This window comes from Amphiura filiformis, chromosome 15 (genome assembly GCF_039555335.1).
Source record: "Amphiura filiformis chromosome 15, Afil_fr2py, whole genome shotgun sequence".
In the NCBI taxonomy this organism is placed as follows: domain Eukaryota; kingdom Metazoa; phylum Echinodermata; class Ophiuroidea; order Amphilepidida; family Amphiuridae; genus Amphiura; species Amphiura filiformis.
The window spans coordinates 15,130,849-15,141,548 of NC_092642.1; the positions used below are offsets into that span (position 1 = coordinate 15,130,849).

Sequence of the window (10,700 nt, forward strand, 5' to 3'; positions counted from 1 at the left end):
TGAACGGTGAATGGGGTCGCGTGTGCTCTCCTCGAATGGATTACAGATGGGACGGGAAAAGTGCCGAAGTAGCTTGTCGACAACTTGGGTTTACAAAGTGGTCACATCATTTAGTACCGGGTGCATATGGCGAAGGTTCTGGTCAAAAATTGCTGACAGGTGTGGATTGTAACGGGACGGAAAGTGATCTTGAATCGTGTTTTCATTACATGTGGGGATATCAGAATGTAGGTTCGAGTCTCATGAGGGGTTATCAGAAAGAAGAGTGAAAGAAGAGTGGATTATTCCCCTTGACGATACCTGTTACGACATTACTTTGGCGTGTGACGGTAAGCTTAGAAAGACCTATTTTATTTCAAATTGGGTTGATGCAGAGAAGATATCTTACACTTCCCACAATACATTTCTTCCATTTCAATTTTCTGTACTGATTTGCTAGTGCAAAATGGGTCGCAAGTGACAAAAAGTACCTCAATGAGCAGACAGAGCACATCCAGATTTTGCAAAATACCTCAATGAGCAGATCACATCCAGATTTTGCAAAATGTGTTTATTTTTTGACTATCGACCCATGTTTAGCCAGCCTATTCTCAAAATGAAAACAATGGGATCCTGCACAAAGTTATAGGAGTGTCATTTAATGAAACGATGTAATGAGGTGATGCGTCATGTTGCAAAGGATTCTGGGAAGGGTAAGATATCTTCCCTGGGATTAATGCAGGTGGGATATTATGCTAAAATCCAGTTCGAGTGCAAGACCATTTAATATAAGTGACAGCAAATTTTGGATGTTGATTAATTCTGACAATTTTATTTGAAAACTGACCATTTAAAGTTTATTTGAGGTCCTATTATTATTGAATGAAATCTTATTGCATCAGCCACACCCCCCCCCATAAGTGTTTGTGAACGGTCCCTTAATTTTCTTTTTTCTGTTGCATGCAAGACCATCGTAAGCGTAGAACTGACGGTGGTCTTGAACGCCACAATAAATCCCTGTTGAATGGACTAACATCAAAATAAGGATATGCACATATATATGACATCTAAATTTAATACGGTTTCATTTTATTATCATGAACTTTATTTGCAAGAATTATAAGATGGATAATATTTAAATACAAGCATACACTCATTGGTTAATTATCAGCTTCGCACAGCGACTACACCTGGTAAATAATTACATTGTGCAGGCAGGGAAACTAAATCAATACACGTGTATCTGCTATATGCAAGCCGATACACGTGTATTGATTTCCAGACTATGAGATCTTTAGATACCGGGGTAGAAAAAATGATGCATATCTCCCGTCATTTTTGGTTTTAAAAGAAGCCAATTGTAAGGCTTGCACTTTAACATATGTGTTGAAAGAACATGATAATCTTAAGTGAGCGTATTGAACTTCAACCGTGTGTTTTGAAATCAAAAACTGACAAAAATTCAAATTTTATAATTATGTGCAGAACATAAAAATGACAGCTGCCCTCATTCGTAAATACTCGGTTACGGAACATAACACAGTACTGGCGCAGTGTATACCACTGGTGGAGGTAGTCTAAATCAGATGACGTACCAGGCTCACTGACCTCTTCAGTCTTCAGAGGTCAATTGTCAATAGCCTTTAGTCGGAGGTCCCTCGGCCATATACTCTTAAAACTATTATACAGGTCGGAACAAAATAGCCATGCGTATCTATTGAAGAACTAGAGGATTCGCCCTACCATCACGGCGATTTCTGCCATGAAGATATCGGAGCGATGACACTGTGCTTCGTAAGATAGAAAAACGAGCTGAAAACACTGAGTAGAAAAGGTTGAAATCCAGCTATTATCCAGCTATATCTAGATTATATAAAATATAGATCCTATTTGGGAAATTTTGTTTCGAATTCCAAAATTTTCCACACCATTTCCATTTTTTTTTCAAATGAACATTATCGGATGTTGAAAGGGTAAGATCTTCCTCAATGAGGTTTAGTTTTCAGATAGAAAAAGTCGAATGAAAAAACAAGAAATTTGTCAGTGTCGTTTATATTATCGGCGTCAACTCACAACATTGACACTCTTCAGATCTATCACCAGTAAATTCATCACCATTGAATGTGTGTGTGTCTGTGAGGGGGTTCATATCACACAATAATGTGTCATATTGTACATTTTGTAATCTTATAACCTCAAAAGTTAGTTACAAATAATGTTGATTAAAAAGGGAGCAGCACAACAAAATGAGTCAAATGGAACTCAATATTGATTAAAGTATTACTCAATTTGAGTACAATTGGCTCATTTAGTAATTTTGTATTTACAGTGCTCTTTTTGGCGACAAATTTCTCACAGAGAGACCTAGTTTCCACTAACTTTCCGCACGCAGAAAATAGCGATTAAATGTGAAACTCAAATATAAAGTTTATTTTTTGTACAGTTCTCTCACCTATCTCGCTTCGATTGGTTGGTGGTTCTGCTCCAACAGGAGGAATTCTACAAGTTCATTTCAATGGCCTAGCAGGGAATGTTTGCAACAAATCGTGGGATTACAATGATACCCTGGTAGCTTGTCGTCAGCTGGGATTCGTAGACGGTTTCTCATATGCAGCGCCATCAGAAATGTTTGATACTGAAGCTAGAGCTTGGACAGTTTGGCTTGAAGATATAGATTGTAGCGGAGATGAGTCTAATATTCAAGACTGCCCGCACTCAGCGTGGGGTGATAAGACCGACGAAAACTGCGAAGAAGGCGCTGAAGTTGCTATCGTCTGTAATGGTAACATGACTCTGTATAAAACGTTGTTATTATTCTCATTCTCATTTTTATCATCATCATCATCATCATCATCATCTTCTTCTATCTTCCTCCTTCTCGTTTACTGTCCCCATTATTTAATATTGAGTCGCCCTCAATCGTTGTGTATACAGTTTAAAATTTGCTTTTTTTTTGTTTACTCTTGAAGAACCAATTTCTGAAATAAGATTAGTCGGTGGCAAAACTGCTAAAGAAGGTGTAGTGCAGATAAAACTTCGTAGTGAATGGAGATCTGTTTGTGCTGGCTCTGAAGAAGGATTTAAGTGGACGGATGTGGAAGCGAAGGTAGTATGCCGTCAGCTAGGGTACGACGGATGGGCATTTGCAGTCGCTTCACAATTGTTTGAAAGTAGACTACGAGTCGAAAGCCAATCAGATAAAAGACTTTGGTCACAGAAAATACGATGTGATGGACAGGAAGAAGCTCTAGTATTATGCCAACACACGCCTAATTGGGTTGAAGATATATACTGCACTGAGGAGGAAAGGTATGGTGGACATGCTGCGGTTATTTGTGGTAAGCAAATGCAATAAAAAGTACAACTTATATATTACATTTACGATTTTTACACTACATGTATTCAGTTTTGTTCAAAAGGCCAGTGTTAGAAATAAAGCGAGTCTTCAGGCCAAACGACCGTGGATATTGATGAGTACCCGCATATTATCAGACCTACTTGCCCAACTGAACCTTGTACATTTTGGTTTATTCATGCCGGTAAATAACTACAAGATATAGTCTATATATGTTACAGTCTTTAATTGAACTGTTGATCATTATGGGTCAACGTAAAATACGCTGACTTTGGGCCCGTTAGAATTGATGAGGGCCCTAATTTTGAAGACAAAAGGGTCCGAATATCGTTTATTCTGCAGCTAACTAGGCTATGCTAACTGGAGGATGAAATTATGTGTATGAAAAATCTAAACAATAAATAGTATTAATTATATTATTCCTCACTGATTATTCCTTACTCTTTAAGAGGAAGATCGAATTGGATTTTTATCAACAACATCAACGCCAAATATTACACCTGAAATTGGAGATGGAATGCCGTTAGGTAAGGACGAATACCTTTATGAAGAGCAAATGTGATGTTTATTGAATGAAAATAATAGATAATAGTTATAATGATTTTGTTCAAAATCACTTTGATTTGATATAATATATATTCATCTATTATACTACAGAATTGTCTGCCGATGCGGTAAAATATTGACATTCCCCAATTTAAGGCCATCTTAATTAAGTAGTTTGTCTCAAATCCCTTCCCAAGTTAAAAATATAATGCAGAATACTTTTTTTTCTTTATAATAATTATTTTTATATCAAACGGAAACGTGTTTTTTGACAAGCATACGCCGTGAAATAGTGTCACTATGTTCGGGATGAAGAATTTTATTGAGATTAACTTCTTAGGCTATGTTAGACGTAACATATTTGTGTGGTGAATTTTGGGGAAATAAAAGCGTAAAAAAGGGAAATTTACTCAAACCATCGGGATTAACGCGTAAAAAGCGGATAATTTCACTATGCGCGCGGGAGCTTTGAGACAAACTATTAAATTAAGATGGCCTATAATAATATTTACCTGGTACCATTTTCATCTATTCCCACAGGATTAGTTTCGTCTTCAAATACATCGAAGATAGTACTTGTGATCATTATCTGTATTCTCGTCATAGTAGTAATCATACTTCTGGTGGTGTTATTAATAAATAGGTAGGTAATAGTATACAAAATACAACGTGTTTTGAGGAGTAGTAGTCAAAACTACTGGTCCCTCGGTGTTGGGTATTTTGACTACTTAGTAGTCAAATCATCCAACACCGAGGGACCAGTATTTTTGAGTACTTCCCCGAATAGGAACATGTTGAATTTGTTTTACTATAGGCCTACCTCGTAAATATTTTCACTATCATGGTAAAAACCGTAAACAAAAGTCGAAATTCAACACACACCGGTACCGGCCAGCGTGCCGACCGGCATGATTAATAAGCTTAATATTTTGCTTACCTGATTTTATTGGAGGATTTCTGTTCAATTTCTGTTTCATAAAACGTCAAATTCGTGTGCTATTTTCCATCGGTAATCTCGGAAAAAATAACTGCAGCAGACGCCATTTCACGATAAACGCATCTGCAGAATCGCCGCTGTGCAGCATAATGCTACGTCTGAAGGAACGGTGACGCAGGCGCGTAGCAAGGCGTGTAAAGGTGGGGCGCCCAATAGACGGATCCAATATGACACAGAAGCGAAGCGGCCATCGCGTCGTGCTTGCGCGACGTAGGGGGTGTCTGAGGGGGGATGTGCCCCCTGAGAAGTTAGAAACTTTTGCAAAATGAAGACCCAATTGAAGCGATTTGTTGGACCATTTCAGCACTATTAGTGTGTAAAACTTTAGTTTGAAAAAGCCGAAAATTTATTGAAATGAGCGTTCCATGAATCCTTTCGCGCGAATGTCGTGGACAAGTTTTCCCTATTATTGTGGGCCTATAAATTATGTTGAAACATAAATTGGCAAATGTCGAAAGGAGAAGCGAAAATTGGCACTTGTTTGTCCACTGCGCAGGGGGTGTCTGAGGGGCTCAGAAGTAAGAAACTTTTACAAAATGAAGACCTAATTGAAGCGATTTTGTGGACCATTTTAGCACTATTAGTGAGAAAAGTTTAGTTTGAAAAAGCCGAAAATTTGTGAAATGACGGTCTATGAGGCCTTTCGTGGACAAGTAGTTTTCCCTATTATGGTAGGCCTATCAATTCTGTTAAACATAGGGCCTAAACTGGCAAATGATGAAAGTCGAAGCGAAATTGGGCACTTGTTTACCCACTATGCAGGGGGTGTTTGGGAAATTTTGCAAAATGAAGGTGCAATTGAAGCCATTTTGGTGCATCATTTTTACACTATTTAAGTTAAGACTCAGCATGGAATCCGTCTTAATAATACCGACTTTGTTGACAAAATGTAACGGGCCCTGCAAATCGGCGGGCCGGCTGTAATTTTCACATGCTTTTATGACGAGGACTCGCCGCGCGACTCCCAGTTCTGGCACTCGTGCATCCGCACCGGTTGCACTAAAAGAAGCGCGATTCGCGAAATACAATAAGAAAAAAGGGGTCATTTTTCATACACTTGTTCGCGAAATTGAAAAAAAGGCACCAATCACATGTATATATCATCGTAGTTTCATTATTCAATTCATTTACGAATTTCAGTTTCATTATTCCATTTGGTGCACATTACATTAGGTCACATAAATTATACGATCCATATACAACCGTAGGTGCCGTACATTAATTAATGCGTTAATCAAAAAGGGGTATATTAGAAATATTATTCGCGTTTTAGCAAAAAAAAGTGGCATTGTAGAAGGGCAAAAAATTCGCGAAATTGCTAAAAAATAGGGTTGTATATATCCTGAAAAGTTCGCGAAATGAGATTCAAAAGGGGGTGTTTTCAAAGTTCGCCGACGAGCATGAGTGACCCGCGGTATACACGGAGTGCTGGAACCGGGACCCGCCTTCAAGCAATGCCTAAAATAATTGCAGGGCTTATATATCATTAGACCTACTTCCGATCGACCCGACTGCGCGGTTTTTAGGCATGTGCCTACTATCACGACTATACGCGCAATTTAACTTTTTTTCTTTCCTCCTTTTTTCCCTTTTCTCTTCTCTTTTTCTCCTTTATCCCCCATTCTTTTCTATTCTCTTCTTTTCTTTGCCAAAAAGTGGGGCACCCCAGGCGCCCCGCTTGCGACTCGCCTGCGGTGACGCGCGGGTCGAGACACCGTGTGATAGTGCGAGTAATTGCACAGGCGCGGGGAAGTAGTCAATCTACCGCACTCGGACGCTGGCGTTATTAACGCGTTTTGGGTCAAGCTGGGAGAAAAAAATCCCAGGTCGACCAAAAATAGCGTATCGCACACGATAGACCACCTAAGTTATTGTAAATCGGTTTCTCCCAGGTCGACCGTAAATTTTGGGTTGCCACATTCGGCCCGCGCCCGCAAACGCCAGGATTTTTAGCCAGGTCGACCCATGACAAGCATGCAAATAGCCCTACATACGTGCCCCGACCATGGCGATATACATGTGATGAGTATTTAACCATTGTACGGCATTCATTCATAACTTTGTGCAAGCGCCGGTGTGACTTTTACGATATCAGTTTCAGTGTCTTGACTTGGCATCTAACTTAATTCAGTCATAGGCCTACTCTCATTCTCGTATTTATTTAATAGAGTAGGCCCTATTCTTGTTTTAGTTTGCAAAATACAGAGGCAGATATAATCCCGGGATATACATGTACATGTAGGCCCCTAGTCATACTTCCAAGTTTTCTACTTTCTTGAATTTGCGTCAACGTGTAGGCCTAAACTCGCTTAAGCTTACATCCAAGTTCGCATGGACGGTACTACGACTCGATGTTTCAGACTTGTGAGAAAAGGAAAGAGGTCACAAATAGGATCAAATAAAATAATCCAACAAAGAATCACCCTGCCTAAGTGCCGGACATAGGCTAGGCCCACGTGTTTTAAACTTTATTATTATCCACCACGAATGGAGTGCCAATTTCTATTAGCCTAAGCTGTCTTTCTATCAACAAACGTGGAATCTCCCAGCTTGACCAATTTGCCGTTATTAACCAATGTCTGGATTCCCTAATAAATATTTACGAGGTATAGTAATCACGATTACAGCATACTGGCGAATAGCAGACAATTATATACCGCGTCGTCCCTTTGTATAAGGGACGGTTTATATTCGCCATTATGCCGAAACAACGACTGACTATGAAAAGCGTTGCCGTTCGATTTATGTTGGAATCAAAATATTGATTATGGTCCGGGAGGCTGCCATTACTACTTGTAGACAAGAGGGCTGGAAAGTGACATTGCATTACTGCGGGTGATCTGATTTGGAAACGGATAAGTAATAACGGTGGACCAGTTTTACAGTCACAAATTTCTTCTAAGTTTTTAAATGTAAAAGAAGACCTTTCATCGATAAATTTGTGTTTCCCTATTTTCAAAATATCCATACAATATAATAATATATATAACTTTTAGTGTGCGTGTGCGTGTATGGTTGGTCCATCACCTGTCACGTGGTAGACTACTCGTGGTGGCTTCCAAGACCACCTGACATTTTGTTTAAGTTTGAATTTAAAAACGGATTACTTGAATAAATCCACGTAAGCCACCTTTTAGTTTGGAGCAAGACAGTGACAAGCAACGTATAACCATTTAATCACGGTTTCCTTCTTTTACTATGCTACTGTATATCCATAATTTTGTTAATTCCACACAATGATCAGCGTGTAGTAATGCAAACCTTGAATTTAAAAAATGTCTTTTTCTTTTCCGAAGGAGAAAAACACACAGCTATATAGCAACCGGACAATCAGATTACGGAGATGCAGGAGAGGGAAAAAAAGAAGAACCGCTGGGCGAATCAAGATTGTAACTGTGAATTTATAAGTGACGCGTTTGGGGCACGAGCAAACTGACCTATGAAAAAATCAGGACTCAGCGGGGATTGAACCCCGGTCGCTGGATTACCGGTCCAGAGTCTAACCACTGTACTACCTGAGTTCACAGTCGGTACTCGGGCAATCTCAACTTAAGTCCCCATGATAACTCTCTCATTGTGTCTCAGCGCCCAATTATAATATTAAATAATGAAGAAGGAAGCGGCCTGTATGCTTCACCCTAGCAGAGCGTAAGACAATGCGAGACACAAATTAATATAATAATGCTCGAGCCCCAAACACGTCATTTAAATCATAATTTCTCCGGCTTGTATCGTTTATTTCCGATCCTCGCATATATTAACTTGTGTCTCGCAGTCTTTCAATGTCTGTATAGAATAGTTGATTTTTGATTTTATTCCTAGTTCTAATGAAAATAGACTACATGTGGTGATCTGATGGTATAGATTCTTTTGATATGATTATATTCTCAAATCCTTATAGGATATATATCCTGATATTTTTGGTATTTTGAACAAAGACTTGCAGTTGGATATATGTGTTCAAAGAATACGATAAGCGTCACTGTGCGTATTGAAAACCCAACCTGCGTCTTGAACACAAAAACTGACAACAAAAAATCGAATTTTCTTGAGATGGCAACGTTAAAGAGGGTAATGAGCATGCGCAAATCGAAAAATCATTTCAGCTGATAAATTGCAATGCTGCATTCGTAATGCGGAAGAAACGTATATTTTTATCGTAACCGGCCTTTCTCGAACACAATCGCCATACGTGGATTCGCCCTACTATCATGGCAATTTCTGACACGAAGATATAGGGGTGATGACGCTGTGTTCTGTCCGGTCTGCCCCCCCCCCCCGGGCATATCCGCTACTTACGACAGTTAAACTGTGTTCTGTCTAGAAAGACCCCGGGCGTCGGAAGTATTTGTCCGATGCTTATGACATTTAAATTTTGTTCTGTTCAGATGTACCAGGCGTCGGAACCATTTGTCCACTAACTTATGACACTTGAACGGGTGTCAGAACTCACAGTATTCTTCTGTCTGTAGTGACTACTCGACTACTACATGCGATAAATAATTAGGGATTAATATAAGATTTGGTTATGACAAAAGTGGAAGCTACAGCAATAGTTGTAACTAGCACGTTCTTCTTCAGCGGATCCAATTCAGACCTAGTCCAGTAAACATTCACGTCCACTTGACACATAAACACTATTTGACAGATAAAGTTTTTGATATTTAATATTAATGACCAGAGTGCCCGCGACTTACATTCTAACCCTTCAATAGTCTCCTGCCTCAGCCCTGGCGGGCTTGGTTTGATGTTTTTAAGCCCTGAGCAAGAAAGCACGTGAATGCGTAATTACTTACTAATCTACCAAATGATAAATAAGTCAGTAAATAAACAAATAAATAAATAGGTATAGGCCTAAATAAAGAAAGAAATACATAATACAGAATGCAGTTAGTATTTTAGTTACAAAATTTTAAAGATTTCTGTTATAACACGCAATGGCCCTGTGCTATTAATATCCGCGCCTAATCAATAATGGGTCTTTCACCATGTTCACTCCATAGTTAAACTACTGTAATCCCTGTAGGATTATCTACTCACCAGGTGCTAAACAAGTGGATGCTATAATAGAAGAACAGTGTCCAATCAAGCGTACATATCAAGGTCATAGCAGGGCATTATACAAAGAATGGTCAACGGTCAACGTTTAAGAAGTATAGTATAGATGTAGACGCAAGCTTTTTTGCGGGAAACGTAAAAACATACTCGCCAATCGTGGCCTTTTTATGAGATTTGATACGGTGCCAAAGGCTACAGCTGTTCCATAATAAAACTGAAACCCTGTTTCCAGACAAAAAATTGTATGCTGTTACAAGGAATTCAAAGTAATTTTATCATCACGGGACCCACATAGAGGAATACGGCATCGACCGTGAGCCAATCTGCATTCTGTTGCCTGCACAAGCCGACGATCAGAACGAAATTCTGAAAGGACCATGACCAGGTATTTTTCTTGGTAAGCTTAAAACGCATTGAAAACGCCAAATTGCTGTCACAAAATTTATAATTTCAGTAAATGACCAAAGCGAATAGTAACGTATGTATGTGGAAACGGACTGCATTAACAATAACAAAGATTTGTATTGGCATGTCACTTTTTTGAAATATTACCAAAGATGTCAAATTTTGGAAAAACTCCCTAAAATTTAAAACAAACAGGAACCTTCCAAAATAAATACATATTCACACTCGGCGGCCCAGTCACTTCCTGCCGCTGTGATGTGGGGTAATTCGTTGCTCCCCCTCTCCTGATACCTGTACTTCAAGTTCGCCCATACCCCACGCCTTAAGAGAAACTATATAAAAGAATGGGCCATTCTTAAT

At 39.2% G+C, this 10,700-nt stretch overlaps 1 protein-coding gene across 1 annotated transcript; it reads left to right on the top strand.

Annotated features, from left to right (window-relative positions):
- The first annotated feature begins 275 nt into the window (after nt 1-275).
- On the top strand, nt 276-8,551 carry LOC140172141 (CD5 antigen-like). The gene is made up of 6 exons (XM_072195478.1): nt 276-329; nt 2,423-2,761; nt 2,949-3,317; nt 3,784-3,861; nt 4,421-4,523; nt 8,174-8,551. The coding sequence occupies exons 2-6, from the start codon at nt 2,605-2,607 to the stop codon at nt 8,268-8,270; spliced, it is 804 nt and encodes a 267-aa protein (XP_072051579.1). The 5' UTR covers nt 276-329; nt 2,423-2,604; the 3' UTR covers nt 8,271-8,551.
- Nucleotides 8,552-10,700: the final 2,149 nt, after the last annotated feature.

Bases quoted from the DNA above. Each gene is read 5' to 3' on its own strand.
- LOC140172141 (XM_072195478.1), top strand. From the start codon at position 2,605: ATGTTTGATACTGAAGCTAGAGCTTGGACAGTTTGGCTTGAAGATATA. The intron at 3,862-4,420 runs GTAAGGACGAAT...CTATTCCCACAG, and splicing joins TGGAGATGGAATGCCGTTAG to GATTAGTTTCGTCTTCAAAT. The intron at 4,524-8,173 runs GTAGGTAATAGT...TCTTTTCCGAAG, and splicing joins GTGGTGTTATTAATAAATAG to GAGAAAAACACACAGCTATA.